Source organism: Notolabrus celidotus, chromosome 7 (assembly GCF_009762535.1).
Source record: "Notolabrus celidotus isolate fNotCel1 chromosome 7, fNotCel1.pri, whole genome shotgun sequence".
Lineage (NCBI taxonomy): Eukaryota > Metazoa > Chordata > Actinopteri > Labriformes > Labridae > Notolabrus > Notolabrus celidotus.
Genome location: NC_048278.1, coordinates 17,303,640 through 17,321,896, shown reverse-complemented (window position 1 = coordinate 17,321,896; position 18,257 = coordinate 17,303,640). Strand labels below are relative to the sequence as shown.

General features: G+C 41.4%; 1 protein-coding gene across 1 annotated transcript in view; it reads left to right on the top strand.

Moving 5' to 3' along the window:
* The window catches only part of rhbdl3 (rhomboid, veinlet-like 3 (Drosophila)), a 66,913-nt gene continuing 48,656 nt past the window's right edge, over window positions 1-18,257 (top strand). Inside the window, exons 1-4 of the mRNA XM_034687670.1 lie at window positions 1-267; window positions 3,079-3,257; window positions 3,461-4,095; window positions 4,646-4,669. Of these exons, the coding sequence (XP_034543561.1) occupies window positions 3,955-4,095; window positions 4,646-4,669 (165 nt within the window). The 5' untranslated portion in view covers window positions 1-267; window positions 3,079-3,257; window positions 3,461-3,954. The remainder of the gene's footprint in view (window positions 268-3,078; window positions 3,258-3,460; window positions 4,096-4,645; window positions 4,670-18,257) is intronic.

The window sequence follows — 18,257 nt, the reverse complement described above, 5'->3', positions numbered from 1 at the left end:
ACCTCCACACTGCAGACCACACCAACGGCATCACATAGTTCCTCCTTTTATATTGCTCCCACCCATCTATTAGGGTTGTTTGAAGTCTCTTCGCGTAATAGGTGGGTGTTTGTCTGAAATGGGGCCCCATCATTTGAGAGATTGTAGCAGCAGACCTGGAGGGGACAGTTTATACTCCCTGAAACAACCTGGAATTTACAACCTTGGACACTCCCTCCTTTGCGAGCCTTGAGCCAGCCATTTCAGAGTGTCTGCATGCTGTTTGAGGTAGGCCTATATGATTAATTAGTATTTATGGCACAAGATGCGATTAAATGTGCATGAATCCCTCTGAGAAATTTGGGTCATTGCAGCAGCAAATATTGACAGATACACAGAGAGAAATTTGAACAGTTTTAAAAGAACAGGGACAATCAAAAATCATGGTGGCAGCATAAATTACAGTAAGGCATGTAATTACTAGAATTACAATATATATCAGCAGTGTGTGTGTGTTGGAAGTCTGGGGACTTGTCAGAGACTGTCAACATTCACATCAGTGACTGCTGCAGATAAGAATTAAGACACTCAGCAAGGAAAGAAAAGGGAGGAAGCACCAACAACGACTACTCCATAAATACAGATGTCAAATGACAGTCAAATGATTGTCTTAGCACCTTAGGACACTGAGTTCCTAAGAGGCATTCCAGAGGAGGCCTCAGAGAACTACCTGCAACAACATCTGTCCTGAACTTTATCAGCTTTGGTCAACTTTGGACAACTCATCAATAATGAACTTTGGTTCAACTTGAGACAATGTTCATATGTACACATATCTCCCTGACATGTGAGAAAGACAAGACTATCTTGTCCTCATCAACATCATATGCTGACCAATATCATATTCTGACCAATATCAGAGACTACACAAGCTTCAGTGTTTTAAAAACAAATCTTAAATCATGGCACAAGGCAAACCAGTCATGAGATCACTATCTAGCTCACTCTTCCTCTTATTCTTCTTTTGATGGAAACCCAAGGAATCTCTGAGGAACCACTACTGACTCCATAAAAGGAAAAGTATGGAGGCTTTGCCTGAAGGAAACCTATCTTACAGGTGGAAGTCCTTGGAAATTCAAGGGATTAACTACAGACTCAGAAACTGCAGGAAAAAGCAAGACTCTACTTAAACTGCAAAACAGACTTATAGCACCTCTCAGATACATACATACATACATACATACATACATACATACATACATACACACACACACACACACACACACACACACACACACACACACACACACACACACACACACACACACACACACACACACACATACATAAATACATACATACATACAGACATACATACATACATACATACATACCTACATACATACAGAGCTACCCCGAAAATGTAACTTTATTAGGAATCTATATCAAAAAGAAATATGTTTTTTGAAAATTTGTAAAAACAGAGTTATCTGTTTTTGCAAATGAACTCACATCCATCCATCCATCCATCCATCCATACACACACACACACACACACACACACACACACACACACACACACACACACACACACACACACACACACACACACACATACATACATACATACATACATACATACATACATACATACATACATACATACATACATAAATACATACATACATACATACATACATACATACATACATACATACATACATACATGAGTAAAGAATTTTAACAGAGACATAGGAAAAAACTATTTTCTTCATTCCTATGAGTGTTGAATAAACTATTTAACAATCATCGATCCACATAAAGGGCTTAAGTCTAGGGCTAAAACAGGGTGAAGGACCAGACTGGAGATCACTTGTTGAAATAACTGTACACTTCGGGCCTGGGTGAGAAGCACCCCTGGGTCGTAGCCTACTCCTCTGACAGTGTGACCTCTGGCTGCATGTAAATCTTGGATGGTGCAGGATGTAGATGTTAATCGCATTTCCGATGCACTTGTTCAGAATTGATCACTAACTGGAAAATATGCACATCCTCAAATTATGTTATTATTGATTGGAGCACTCTTCTCCAGCAGTGTGTTACTTTGTGGTTACTACATGAAAAAACAGCATGTTTTAATCCATTTCTAAGTACCACAGTCCTACTTACAGGACAATACACATGTATTGATTTTTCATTTCGACACAGCAACTACATAAATGAATTGTGGCAGTTTAATAACTCTCCATCTTTGACCTGTAGCCCTATAACAGCTTCAACTCGAGATTCATTTACTTTCTTATTCTGTACTGTAGCTTTTTTCAACATAATACTTAGCACACATGTATCAGCTTGTTTGGGGTTTCACAACTGGAGGAGCAAGGTACAAGAGAGCAAGTTGACCTCAAGTGGAGATAGTCTGCTGTTTTCACAGTAATTTAAAGGACAACAGTTAAACCACAAGTTATTACCCTATAGCCAGAGTTTATTATATAATATAGCCCAACTTTATCACAGTCTTTCTAAAGTATTTACAGCTTTGCAAACTTAAAAACTTGTGGTAATATTGAAATGTCCTTTTATCAATGAACTACCACCATTTTAAAAAAAAGCCTGTCAAATGAAGTGGTAGAATAGAATAGAATAGAATAGCATAGAATAGAATAGAATGTACTTCATTTATCCCCGAAGGGAAATTCAGGTGTCTGGCAGATAGAACGATAAAAATCACATAAAACAAGTAGTAGGCTAACACTTGTCAATTTCTTCCCCAACCTTTTTGGATGGAGCCTGTGCCTGACCTGAAAATGATATGAGATGATGATGTTTTTGATGGGTAACGTTATGTGACATGACTCCGGTGTAATGTCGTACATAATTTCTATTTATCAACATCCAACCACCTCCTGCCTTTGTGCCGGTGAGACAGTGACAGCCAGCTGTTCAGAGCCGGAGTTCCTCGAAACCCCCTGAGTGGGAGTGTCTGGTGATCCCTCCTCACCGCCGGCCAATTCTCTCCCCTTCACCTCCCCTCCCTCTCACTCTCTCCGCCCCTCCTGCTCTCTCCATCTCTCTCCCTCTCTCTCGGTGCTTGTGAAGACGCATGCGACTGGAGCAGAGTCACGGCCGGTTTCTCCTGGAGCTGAACCAACCATCCCGGCGGAGGCGGCCGGTGTGTTCCTCCCTCCCCACTGAAGCTTCCTATCGGCACGCGGCGGAGAGAGCAGACGGCTGGCTGTCACCGCGCTCTCGCCGCCGACAAGGGAGCCGCGTGCCAGGTATCATGACGCACCAAAAAAATTGGCACTTGTCTGGACTTTCTCTCTCTTGGACTGCCATGTGACTGTTCCGACGCTGTTTAACTCGAGTTTCTGACCACTTACCCCTTGGATGGGGCAGCCGCTTGAGACTTTAGCGGTTTGGCATCTCCGTCCTGTTTCATGTTGTTGTCAGCGTTTGATGATGTCATTATTTCTTTCAGATGGACCCGCGCTCTGCTGCGTCGGATCTCTCCAAGTGAGAAGACTCTCCCTGCCAATGTGTGTCCCCTGCTTCTCAAACTTGGACCATTGCCTCTTTTCGTGGCGAGAAACATCCAGGCTCCTCTCCAGCCCTCCAAAGCTCTTTCTCTGCTGACAAACGAGCTCGTAAAAGGCATTTTACAGCCCAGAACTAAACCACAACTTATACAAAATCAACTTTTTTTTTTCTGCGGATAAAGATTGTTTGCCGTGCTGTCTGTGTGGAAGTAAATGGACTGGGATTAACTGGAGTTCAAACTTCTTTCTTTTATCAGTATTTTATCTCACCTGGAGTTGTCTGATCGTCCAAAATCCAAGACAAAACTAACTTGAAGGCAAAGAGAAGCGAGCATGATGCGCAGCGACCTCACCTTCTGTCTGGGCTGACGCACAAAGCGAGCGAAATGGGATTGTAAACTATGTGGAGTCATTCCTGAGTCGCTTCCCTCGGTGTATGGAGCAGAGCAGCCCGAGGATGACGAGCGGAACCCGGGAGACACCGGTGAACTCCTCCCCGGCGGTGGCGGCCAACGCTGAGGGCGAGGAAATCGAGGTTTTGGAAAGCACCGACGTCTTGCCCGTGGCTCCAGAGGATGTAAGTCTAAACACACATACAGAGGTTCATCAAGTCTAAATGTGACCACTGCCACATTTTCACATTTCTACTGTTGGTCCTGCTCTTTTCCTTGCACTGTGCATATCCTAGAGTGACTTATTTCCCTAGGCCTATAGCTGACATGAAATACTTGAGTTGAGTTTTACAGTTATACCAGAGGGGATTTAAAAACCCACAGCACATCTTTTCCAGGAGTATTATGATTCACACACTTAAAACACTCTACTCTTGCTCCATTAAATGTCCCAGCCTACTATAAAGCAACCCTTTACACATAATGATCCACACTCTAGTGCCTTATTATCTTTTCCTGTGGCTCACTGGACACAATGATCAGTTAATGACAGTGTGTGATTGCAATACTACAATTAAGGCACATATTGAGAGGAGAGTCCCTTTTACCAGGATACATCATGTCTAAACAGGTGCTCCTCTCTGCTCAGGCACCTGTTTCTGAGATTGTTTTTTCCCCTTCACCTCTTGCTTTCACCTCACTTCTACTCTGTTTTTCTCTCTTTCCCTCTCTCAGCAATGGAAGTCTCTGTTTGACAAGGTATGTAGTGCAAGCTCCAGTGGCTTAAAATCTCTCACCATGTGCATGTTTCACTCATTGTGAAGCAGTGTTATCTTTCAAGGTACTCATCTGTGTGTGACATAATCTCTGTCATTAGTCAGAATAGCTGATTCACTGAGCTGTTCTGCTAGAAGATCATGAAACATGGGGAACATTAGGATGATCTGAAATGCATTTATAGCCTGTGAGTGGAAATAGTAAAACAAGAAACAATTAACTTTTTTACGTAAAAGTTTGCTCCATACTTGCCGATATGATGTGTTTAAGGTGTGAATACACATACGTTGTTCATGTTTCATGACCCTTACATTTTAATTGTGATGTAACACAGGCTTTATCACTAATTAAACAGACTTAAAGCTGCTATAGGGAATCTTGCATGTTAAATCCAAAAGGAAATGTTAAAAAAAACCCTGAAGTTTTGCGCTTTGAAAATCACATTCCATGTTGTTGTACTTCTCCAAGCTCATTTATAACTGCCTTTCCTGCCGATCTGTCCTGCTTAAAGAATCCTGACAGATCTCCTGCTACAGCCATTTTATTTTGGCGTTTTTCTAGTTTTTCTATAAACCGTCAACTTTAAACTGTTCTTTCTTTGGGGAAAAAGAAAAACCTGGCCACATAATTTAATTTGGCTGAATGAGGTGAAGCAACCAGGCTCAGCTGGTGGAGATGGCAAAGTTTCTCATCTCCAGTCTCGGTTTGTGATTTAGGCTGATTAGACAAATGTATTTTTAGATCAAAATCTTGCCGAGCGCAGCTTTAAATCCTTTGCCTGCTGGGTACCAAACACAGCAAAATATGCAGCCAGGGCCTCCTGCAGAGACTGGAGCATCACCGGCCCAGGAGAACACTGGAGGCTGTGGATGTGTTGGCCACTTGCATTGACCCTGATAACACAATTAGAACGATACATAATCCCAGATGCTAATGGTCAGGCAGGTCTTGTACGACACACATGCAGGGACACACACATACATACACTCACACATAAACACATTGTTGCAGCCAAGAAACCCCAGGAGAAGAAAGACACAGTCTGGCTGATCATGCAAGCAGCATGTTAGACTGACAGACGGCAAACGGGCCCCTCATTATTACACACACACAAACCCACACAACGTACACACAACATACACAGAAAACACTCTGGGGCTGCCGTCGCACCTGCCCACCCTGGGGCCCCCTAGTTTCACTGGGGGGATTGTTTGTGTGTGTGTGTGTGTGTGTGTGTGTGTGTGTGTGTGTGTGTGTGTGTGTGTGTGTGTGTGTGTGTGCAAGGGGTGAGTGGCGATGTGTCAGAGGCTCGTGTCAGGCTCACTTCTTTTTCAGAAGGAAACTGATGTCCAATGGGATGATTGGAAATACTAGAGTGTGTGTGTGAGTGATGGAGCATATTATATAGACAAGCATTAAGTGGGCCTCTCATTCCTGCTGTCTTATGCATGCGGTGCAGCTTTGAATTTCCTCAAGTGGACGTCAGTCTACAAAAACGTTGTTTTTTCCAAAAGGCGAGGTCGCTGCCCGGTCTGGCAGCTACAAATGTCCTTTCACTCTTTTATTCTCCTCCCCTTCATCCTCCTCACAATGAGTTGGTCCATTTGTCAAGGGAGTGACCTTGGGGACCCCTTGCTTTTGTGATGAGTCTAAGGAGAAGAAATGACGGGCAACTAAAGACAAGGAAAAGGAGGATTTTAAACCAGTCTGGCAACCAAAGTCTGGGCTTATATTTGTATATTGCTGTATATGGCAGAAATAAAAGTTAGGAAGTGCATCTGTGTAGGTCCAGTGTGTTTGAAGTCATTTCTATTTGGCAGCATTTTGAGAGCGCAGATGCAAGATAACACACCAACAAATATTATAACACATCTATAGACAGCAATACCAAAAGTCACTGCACTTTGAAATTTTGACTCATTGACCTTTTCAGTCACACACACACACACACACACACACAAACACACAAACACACACACACACACACACACACACACACACACACTCACACACACACACACACACACACACACACACACACACACACACACACACACACACACACACACACTTGTGATGCACTGATGGCTGGACTAGGCACAGTCCAACCATGGGCTCAGCTCAGGGTCTTTTGTTTAAAGACACTTTAACATGTTGAGAGCTGACATGTTGGACGTGTTGGTGAAGGCAGTGATTAAACTGACAAACATGACATTAACAGATAACTCACTTAATCTAGACACTTATTTCGACTCTTTTAATAAATAGAGTGGAGTTTGATCCTAATGATTATGGCAACACGAACTGTTCCACAAACTAGGTTTAGGAATGCTTTACATAATTTTCAGTCTTATAATGTAGGCACCCAACATTTATTTGTTGAACTGACACATGAACTTGTTACTTCATGTGGCAATTGTCCAAGAGTGAGGAGCTCAAGATGTTGACTTCTATGTTGTCTTTGTTTTTGCATCGCCATCAATATCTTTGAGAAAAGACGGTCTAATAATGTGGTCGGCAACTTATTATGCCTCTGAGTGTTACTGTGCAAACACTTAAAGTGTTGTATTTCTGCAGGCTTTAGATATGGTCAGACAACTCTTTGTGCAAACTAGTTTTTTTTAAGTATTTGCCATTCAAATAATGCCTCATTAATAGCTACAATTTGACCTTCTGGCCAATGTTTGTCACGTATTAATTCAAACAAAATGTTCAATTGGCAGAATGAGATGTCCAAATGTGAAACAACGATGCATCTCTTGTGTTTGTGAGTTCTAGCATCCATTACTTGTCAAATGCAAAGCACAATCATGTCAATTCCTCCCATCAGAGGTGTTAACACAGCTGAGAAAAGACAGGATCATCTTGTCCCCCTTGTCCTTTTTTTATGTTGCCTTCTTTCATTTTCTTGAAAGCAGTTTGGACTGTGTACAAAACCTTCCCCATGATATCATTTTAACCTGCTCCCCTGTGAACTTTGCACATACAGCTATCAATTTCTGGGTCTCAGAGCGTTGGGGGCAGGAATCAAAGTGCTGTGTCGCTCTGTTTGCCTTTCCCTTCACTCCTCTCTCCTGTCCCCGGAGAGGATTTTGTTGCTGTATAAGTGCTTTCCTCCGCTGTATGCAGGAAGTAAGAGACCTCAGTATGCTTTGATTCGTGTTGCCCATCGCCTGAAACAAACATGAGGACTGAACACAGTCAGATTCAACGTCTAATGAAGCAGAAGAGATGATTTTAGGAGGATGACAGCTGCTCTGCCTGCTCTACCTCATAATCAAAGTGTCTCAGCCTCTGTTTGTCCTCTAACAAACAAACAAACAAACAACACACACAAACACACACACACACACACACACACACACACACACACACACACACACACACACACACACACACACACACACACACACACACACACACACACACCTATATCAGGGAAGACTGATTACAGAGAATATCTGTACAACCCAAAACTAAAAAAGTAGGGCCTGATTTGGAGTCTACATTCTGTGCTGACTGATATACTCACTAACTTAAGCGCCCCTGGACGATGTATTTTTTAAAGATTTCTAAGGATTTGAGGACTGGTTACAGTTTATGTCCCAGATTTATCTGATAAACCGTATGAAGCATTTTTAGATTGCATCCCAAAATGAACCAAACATACTTGTTTTGAAGCTGGGGCAGCATAATCAAATGGATTTACTTGTGTCTCAAAGACCTAAGTTGTCAGTTTTACAAGAATCATTTTCTTTTCCTCATTACTTTGCCTCTAATGGTTATTTGTAAAATGATTGGAAACTATGAAGTGCTTGCTCTTAAGCACTTTGCAACACTCTGTCATCTAAGGGAACTGGGGATGCCCCCTTAGATAACAAGTGCTTGTAACACCTGAAAATGGAACTCCCCAGGTGAACAGACTGAAACCTGGCTCATCTCAAAGTTTTTGGCAAACTTGTAGAGACAAGATGTATACAGACTAGACACTGTGGGCCCTATCTACTAAAGGTTAGCGTGTATTAAAACAAGTGCAACTTGATAGCATGTGCAAAGCTGATGTACTAACCGGGAGCACACCTGCGGGGCTCTGCTGAGGTGTTTTCTGGTCTGAGCTGATTTGAGGAGTGATTGTCATACACCTGATGAAGATTCTACATTTAAGAAAAATTAGATTTTAATTTTTTTACGGTCATGACGGACAACTTACTAAAACACTTTTCAAATGATGAAATCACTTTTTTTCCATTCTCCCAAATTGTGTTTCTTCTGGCAACGCTGAGATGTCTCTGCTGGAGTTCACCAGTGTGTCTCCAACTCCATGACTTCAAACTTCATTTTTCGTTTACGGCCACTCTGCTCTCCCAAACTATCCATAGTTACAGCCGGAAGCACACGCAAAATCCTCATTTATGGGCGGTCCGCACCACTTTTGCACCTGTTATCAATTGCGCACACAATCATAGTAGATCACCCGTGACACGCCCACTTATAGCTTACGTGCAATAGTTTTGTTTGCACATGCAATTTAGTGCTTGTTATTTAGGATATTAGTAGATCAGGCCCTGTATGTGTTTAATAGAAACAAGTTTCTATTTTCCTGAGATTGCTGGGCTCTGCACAATTTGTCTCATGTTGTGATAGAAGACTAAAAGCATGAACATTTCAGTAGACAGCACCATTTCTTTGATTCTGCAATTGTGTGTCCGTGTGTGTGTTTTAGAGAACTGTATGTGTGTCCACACTCGCCTTTGTGTTGACAGCCTGCTCCCAAAGGCATGTTAAAATGCCCCAAGCACGCGCCTGCAGGAGCTTAGAGATTAAACACTTTCACATGGCTGCATACTTTCCACGAAAGTGTTTGCCCCTTCATTTCTTGCTTGGTGGCAGAGAAAAGCCTATGAATGCAAGTTATGATCCCCAACCTCTCACTGTAACCACACATATAAAAGTCTTTTGATCTCTTAGGAATGTTTTATGGCTGGAGGGACTTAGTGTATACCACTGTACTGAGCATGCTGCTTTAGCCATGTTGGATATGTTATGTAATCAAACCATTGCTTCTGAAAGACTCTAGATCTGGTTTGAAATGGTAAAAAGTGTGCACGATATCAAAGTAGTGAGTCCCACTAAGGATGAATCTAACTTAGTGATAATAAACGTTTTACATGTAAGAAAACTGTATTCAAAAATGGATAATTTTGCTGTTTGGACCATTTCTCAAAACTGTCAACTTTCATGGTTAGCATTTAGCTTACACATGCCATTAACCAATGTGCCTATATGTTGTGAAACTATGGCTGCAATGCTAAATGATAGCTCTGTAGCTTACCCCAACCCTAACCCTATTTTGATACAGAACTAAACCCCTATTTCTCGCATAACACCTGCCACCTCTGATGGATCATCTAAGACCTGTACTGAACTCGTGGACTAACAACCCTAGAAGTCAATACTTAGCCCACTGAAGAAAAGCTACCGCTGGGTGCAAACTATTATTAGCTGCTGTGTGATCAGGGGCAGAGCAGGGGTGGCCAGCCATGAAATCTGTGTTACCACCCCAGTGAAACCTTAAACTGTGATTGGCCGATTTCTTGTCAGAATTGGCAATTACATTGAAATCAGCTGTTTAGGTTCTTTTCAACAGGCTATTTGGAGCTTCTTCACAGAATAGACATTTGTTGGAGTCTTTTTATCAGAAGCTATTAATGTAGATGTGATTAGTGGAGATAACCCTCCTAGGGTTGGGGTAAACCCCTAATGGTTACCACACCTGTACACACCTACTGTACAAATGTTAATGCCTCAGTTTGGCAACCCCAATCACAAAGTCTCGCTCCGCCAGACTGTTCCTTTGGTTAATGGAATTGGTGGCATAATTTTTGTTGCAAATACCAAACTGTTACCTGCCAAAATCAAACCTAGTACCAGGGGATATTAACTGAAACTGAAATGACAGTATTGCAGTCATGGATTGAAACTAATGATTATGATTATTTTTTAATTCTTACTTTCCTTTACATAAACCATTAACTATACATCTAGAGGACAATTCCTGATTTAGGTTTCCTATATTTGTAACTGAAGTTTACGGTAATAGTTGTTAGAAAAGCCCAGCTAGTGTCATTAACTCAAACAAACAGAAATTAAATTGTGCAGTTGCCACCTGTTCCCGGTGGGACTTGTGTTTCCCTCAGTTTCTGTCGTGCGTTTCAATGAGCTTATTAGTAAGACATTCAGTGACCATGCCTGAGAGTAAAGGGAGGTCATTTTTTAAAGTCTCTCTATCTGGCAGAGCCGCCTCACCTCATTGCAAGGCACAGCTGGCACCTTCTTTTCAGCATCACTGATTTTTTTTTAAGTCCTCTTCAAATGAATGGTCCACCACCCAGGTAACTGACACTTAATGGATGGGCCAACAGGGAACCCTCAGCTGTGTTTACTGGTGCATGGCTTGGATAGCATCAGCATGTCCTGCCACGCCCTGTCAGTTTTGCTACAGTTGAAGCAGCAGGAGGTTTAGACAATGAGATCATAATAGTCATTGCAATTACTGATAGCAACAGAGCTGATGATGACATGCAGCTGTTAGGTCTTTTCGAAGGGGTTAGGATGAGTCTTCAAAGACTTAAGTGAAGAAAATCGAGAAAAGGATAACTCATTTAAAAAGGATACTTTATCTAAAACACAGGTCTCATGATGATCCTGTGACCTAAACATCTTCTGTAAAGGCTTTTAATGAGGGATGCCACCACTGAGAAAAGCAGGTCTGATTAAAATGACAAAAATAAAAATTCAACTGACAGGTGATCCTTATTCTGAAGTTTCTCTTCATTAATTGGCATTGCTTTTTCATCTTTGTTGTAACTTATTTCTACATCTGAGCCAGGTAAACTGATTTATCTACACTGTTAAAGCATTAGTGAAGATTGTTCAAGTCATCCAGGGCTTTAGTACAGCACAAAATGCAATCACTCAAAAAAAAACTGTAGTTAATCCTTGTTTCACATAAAAAGTATTTGAAAATGGAATGAATTTAAAACCTCCTTAACTGCTTTACTCACTGCTATACTCTAAAAGAAGGAACTGTTTAGCACTTACTCTGACCAAAAAAAATGCTTCTTTGAAAATAACATAAATAATGTAAGTAAGTAAATGAACAAATTATTATAAAAGCAGTAAAACATTAAACATATCTAAATAATGAAAAATTACAAACTTAATCATTCAGCTTCTGTTTTTTTTTTTTTCATAAAATGCCAAATTATGTGCGTATAGGCTGATATCTGCCAACAGGGTTAGTATCAGTCATTGCAGATAGTCAGTTGATTGTACCATTGTTTGTTCCTAAGAAACTAATATTTTTGCACAAGTTGGCCTCATCGATGGTTTCTTTCCTTTAAAGTGTGTGGAAACCTTGCTCTTTTTCTCCTTTATCCACACTCTGATGTGCTCATCAGCCTAATTGCCATTGACACATTCACAGATGGCAGGGTCACAGTCTGCTGACCTGCTCATCTAACTACAGCAGTGATTGACACCAGCTGAGTCATGGAGATAGCTCACCCACGAACAGTTTGTGCAGATATCAGACTACTTTGTCTTGATTCAAGCGGCACCCCCTCGGCCAAAAAATGTTCCAGGTTTTGTGGTGATGAAATAACAGACAAAGCCTCAAACAATCTTCATTGAAAGATGTAATCGGAGCTCATCTTTCTCCGCTCTTCTGCCTCTCCCCTCTGCTCGTCTCTAAATAGATTTCCTTAATGAAAGGCACAGTTCCAGTTGGCAGAGTGTGAAAACAGTTGCCACTTTTATGCAGAGGTAAAAATAGCTGCCGTGCCTGTCGATCTGTAAATGGTAGAAATAAGACATGCCACTTTACCTGTGATTGGCAGTGGTGTAAAAACTCACAGCAGCAGTGTCATGAAATCAAAGCATGTTTTTTTTGGAGGCTAAACTGATCCAAAACCTCAGTATGTTTGCTCTTATGTGTGTGCATATTGAATGTTTGGCCTAAAATATAAATCCATTGCTGAAGGTCAGAGGAGGGCAGTGGAAGTGACAGCCCACAACCCCCTGCTGAGCAAGCATTTGAGTGTGTATGTGTGATGGAGGCTGGGTATGCCTGCTGCTTTTTAGGACCAGTGTCAGTGTGAATATAAATGGAGCACCAAGACATATTATACCTGATTTGTCTGCTTTAGCTTCTCTTTTGTGTGCCATCTCTCTTTCTGTCTCTGTCTCTCATCCTTTTTGTTCTTAAGTCTGATTCCCCAACAGAGTTAATGGATGACAGTTCAGATGTGAGGAGGATTCAGTCTCTGTCTGCTCATCAGTGCTTTCATCTCAGTCCTTTCATTGGCTTTTTGCACAGTTGACGACCATCACTACACACTTTTCATTTGTTTCAGTATGACGGCTGAAAAAGCAAAGGACTCGGGGGAGGGGGGGGGGTTTAGAGTTTTATCAAGGAGCTTACATTTTTCATCATTAGGTTACATCATTAACATTTTTTGGTCATTGCAGTTTAACAAGTTTTATTGTTTTGATCTTTTTTTTCATCTCAACCAGTTAACTCCAGTTAAGAGTTGCTGGTTTGTTGAACTGCCTGGAAGTAATACTGATGCCTCTTTAAGACCTACAAAAGCAAGCGAGACCATCAATGACAAAACTGACCTTGTCTATAAGTCAGTCAGATAGAGCTGATACAGCCTTGATTTACTTTTACTGTGGCAAACATTGAGTGATGTTTTTGAATGTTAAAGGATAGCCAAGACTAGGAGTGCAACGGATCAAAAAAAACCACGGTTCGGATCGTATCACGGATTTGAGTGACGGATCGGATCATTTTTCAGATCAGCAAAAAAAAAGAAATAAAGAAAGAAGACAAATGTAACTTTGACCTCCATTTATTTTGTAACACTTGTAAACTTTTGCCCATTAAATAAAAACAACATTCAACTCAAAATTTACTGCATGTGCAAAGCACCCTATCTGTGGGCCCAGTCCTGCCTCATTCACTGCATTTCATGGCATGGCAAGTGAAGGAGCAGAGGAACTTCAACAGTTTCACTTCATTCTTCTTTCATTTGCTGATTTTCACCGTCCACTTTTCTTTGAGCAGCAAACTTGGAACACACCGTTTTCGTGCATTCTAGGGTCCTAGATATGCCAACTGCTCCATAAACGAAAGTGAAAGTTAAAAATTGCACTCGCAGCATTGGACTCTAAGTGACCCAGTAACAGGCTGTCTGCGTATCGTTGACATGGAGACGAGTCCCGGTAAACAAGAGGTGACCCGACCAAAACACAGTGAAGGAATAACAGTTTGGGGGCCACAAATAGGCGGCCGGATGCAGCCCGCCTATTGACGGCCTCTGGTCTAGTGAGTGCACGACGGAATTTCATAACGTGTCTCAAGCACATTCAGCATTCACTGTATTTCACAGGGAAACCAAAATGCTCCCATACATGTGACTTACAAGATGCAGGAGGTTTTTCAAGTTCCTCTGCTCCTTCACTTGCCATGACTACTGCTGCGCTTGACGAGTGAGTGTGGATTGAACATGCCGTCATCACGTGAACACGCGCAACTTTTTTTATTTCATCAACCGATCCGCAGACCACGTCTGTGCCGAACCGTGGAGAGGCATCCGTACGGATCACAGATCAACGATGATCCGTTGCACCACTAGCCAAGACTATACTTTGGTATGTTAGAGTTCCTCACAAGAGCTCCAAAGAACCATTTATTGAGTCAAATGAGGGATGCATGCATGCATAATTTTTTGTTTTGTTTTTCAAGACGGCTGGGGCTCAGTGGGTAGAGTTGGTCATCTATCAATCAGGAGGTTGATAGACCTTCTGATTCAATCCCAGCTCCTGTAGTCAGATGCCAAAGTGTCCTGTAGCAAGACACTGAACCCCAAATTGCTCCAGCTGTTGTTCAGCGGTGTGTGAATGTGTATGAATGAGATTAGCTAATGCTGATGGTCCCTGCTATATAGCGGTATCTGTGAGTGAATATAGGGGAATGTGAGTCCATTTGCCATTTACAATTTGAGATGATACCCATAACTGAAAAAAACCTGCTGCTGATGACAAATATTTGTTTTTAACAGTTTTGTTAATTAGAATGTGTACGTCATACACACGTGAACGTAAGAAAGGTTATGATTGAGTTAGGAAAGTATCACTTGATATTCTGTACTCACCAAATAGAGCAAGACGACCAATACTGTTTTTCAAGGGCTGATGCACTGCAAGTTCATGCTGTTGATTAACATGCCACTTGTCTCACCCTTGTAAAAAAATCATATGCTGGGGCACATTTGAGACAGTGCGGTTTGATTAAGTAAAGTATAAAGGCAGTGTAATAGCAAAGCATAGTTTTGGTGCTTTTGCAGGATATTTGAGTTGAAAGGGCTAACTATACAAAAGGTATGAGTTTTGGGGGCTTTAAAAACACACTTAATGTGGACAAAGGATTTTTTCAGGTATAGTCAGGTCTAAGAACTCTCAATATAATTAAATTGGTCCAGAGTTTTTACCAACAACATCTGAAGTGTAAGTTTTTAAAGATGTTAAAATGTCCAAACTTTCAGGTGGGGTTCAAAGACTATACTGCCATGTGGATAAATGAATCAAGATAACCTCGTCCAAAGTCTTTCCTTGAAGACATTTTCAGTTTGTTTTACAAACAAAACGTAATTTTTAGTTATCCAAAGAATGAAAAAAGTTTGAGAGGAAAATCCCAGCCCTGCTTACTTATGCCTGATGGATCACTGCATGAAATGGAAGTGAGCGCTGGCTTGCTGGTTTCAAACCCCACCCTGAAATTGAAACAAACAAAAAAAGTGTAAGGGTAGGGGGTTACTGAGGTTTTTCAACTATAGAACAAGCAAATTAGTTCAAGCGTGGTGACACCTTCATTGTAGATGCGCAGTCAGATTGTACCATTGAGTTGTTTATTGTAAGCGAACAAATGAAAGAAAAGTGAGGTCTCCCATGGATGAATTGAAAATGTCTTCCATACCTTCAACTTGCCAATCAACTATAAATGTTGAACAGCTTCCAGCTTCCCATTTCAGTCTGTCAGTATGATCCTCTGGGGATCAAAGAAACAGTGCAGGCCCATTCATTCCTTATGGCTGAAAACTGTAATACCTTCCCAAAGGCTAATGTTACAGAGCTGCTGACAGAATGATGTGCTGCAGTGACCCATTACACCAACACCTGGGGGCTTGTGTGTGAGAGACTTGTTGTCCGTCTGTTCTTTATGGCGACCGCTTTTGGAGGAAAATGGACAGCGTCTATTTTTTGTTGCAGAGCTTTTAGGCGCCACAGGGGTAAAAACATACAGGTACACATTTTAGGACACATTCCTGTGTCATAGGCTGAACAAGCTCACAGTGAAGCCTGGCAGGTGCACTGCTGACACAGGTACAATGACCCTGTGTTTGATGGCCACACCTGTTAGCATGTGCTAACTGATTTCTGCCACTTTTTGAAATGTTTTTCACCAAGTGTAAAACTCATTCAACTCTTTAATTTCTCTCTGTTCTCCATCTGGAAGAAAGTAGAGTCCTTACCCAGAGACAGATGGCAGTGTTGACGACCCAAATTAAATCTGACATCGACCAGCTCAGATGTTTATGCCTGTGTGCTGGATTTATGATGCTAGCAACACCTCTTGGATTTGAACTCTAAATTGTTTCCTTGCTTGCAGATCACTTTGTCTTTCTCTGTGCTCAGCTGTGCGTGAAGCACTGTTCAATCAAACTGCCTCACCAGCTCCTCGCTGCTTATTCCTGCCTTGCTCCCATGAGAGTGTGAACTGAAGTCAAGGCAGACTGTGGTGTAGACAAGATAATGTGAGACGCTCATAATTCAAAGGTAAAGGCCTTTTTTCGTGGCTTTATAGATGCCCACGCTAAACTTGTAGCTAAAGACGTATTTCACACCTGCTGCTCTCACTGGTTTCAATGTCTTCCTTTGCTTGGGAGTATTCGTTGTCTGCCTTCTTATAAAAAAATTGTGGAGGATTACCTTCTGAAGACATCAGTACAACCTTGTGCTTGTTCTCTCGTCTGTGTTTCCTCTGTTGCACTTCTCTGGCTTTTATTGACATGACAACTCTCCAGAAGCCTGAAGTTTCCTTTCAATCCACAAAAAATAGTGTGTCATTACCTGACATTTCATTTACAGCAATTGGGACAATTTTCTTTCAGAAAGGTGGAGTCCTAGTCAGCCTGGGGCCTGTGATAAACTATGATTACCACTTTAACCTCTCCTACAGCAGTCATTCAATTTGTGTAACCCTTTATGAAATCCTTCTGTATGACAAGAGATATAAGCACTGCTTCCTCCAGTCTCTCTGAGTTGTCCCAGTTTTGAGATCAGCGTGCCTAAATAAAGGCAGTAGGGAAAATGTTGCTTACATTTAGTGTGGATAAACAGCTCAAAATGATTCACGTCTTGGAGGTACATAGTTTTTTTTCTGCTAAGGTTGAAATTGTTATTTTGGTTTGTTTGTGCAGAGAAGTACAACCTAAATGTAAAGAGAAATGGGACTGTGTAAAATGTTGAAAGAAACAGATCCTGATGGTTTGAAAATCCTTTAAATCAAATGTAATTGAAAATAATGAAAAAACAACATAAAATGCTGAAACTGAAAAATTGTATTGTTTTATGAAAAATATATGCTCATTTAAGTTTGATGCCAGCAACACATTTTGAATCAAATGGGTTAGGGTCAACAAAACAATGAGTGTTGAGCTTACCAGGTTAGCATAAAATGACTGTGTGTGCTGTAAACATTAGCTGCAGCGTTAGAACTATTCTCCACCCGATCTGCTAAGTTTTCCTTTTTTGATAGTGTATCTCAATTTTGGTTTGCAAATTAAAAATGTTCAGCTATTCTGGATGTCCTCACTTTTTTGTTGTTGTCATGGTAACCTGCCCTGGCCCTGCCTAGCAGGCTCAGCAGACGCCCAAGGTGAGGGACAGTGCTTAGCTTTCACCTGGATCTCCGGTCCTATCCTGTCCCCTCCGTGTCGTCTTACAGGGCACCGCTGCCAAAGCCTGCCAGCAGGGTGAAAAGTGCTGCAGACGCAAACTGTGACAAGAAGAAACCACATAACACAACACTAAAAAAACAGACCTACAGAAAATACGGACATTTTGACTCCTCACTTCTTCATTTGATATTTTGTCTTTAGCAGAGGCCAAGAGCTTAGAGGCAACATGGCATTACTCAGTAAGTAAAAGCTTTGTTGAATACAACATGAAGGTCTAATATTCTGAGATCGCTTTCTCTTGTCTCACATCAAGCACGACTCTCTACAGACATTGTTTTTTTGTCTTTGAAAAAGACTCGACACTATAAGCTTATTTTTCACAATAGAGACTGTCTTATGTGCAAACTTTTTCTAGTGAGGAGATAAAAAGTCACTGTGCAGTAAATTGTCACAGGCCTTTGGGCTGTCCCCCGAATATCTGGGAATACTTGCTCATTTCACGGTTCAGTTGGTAGAAATCTTTGAAACGAATGCTGAAGGAAAGAAAG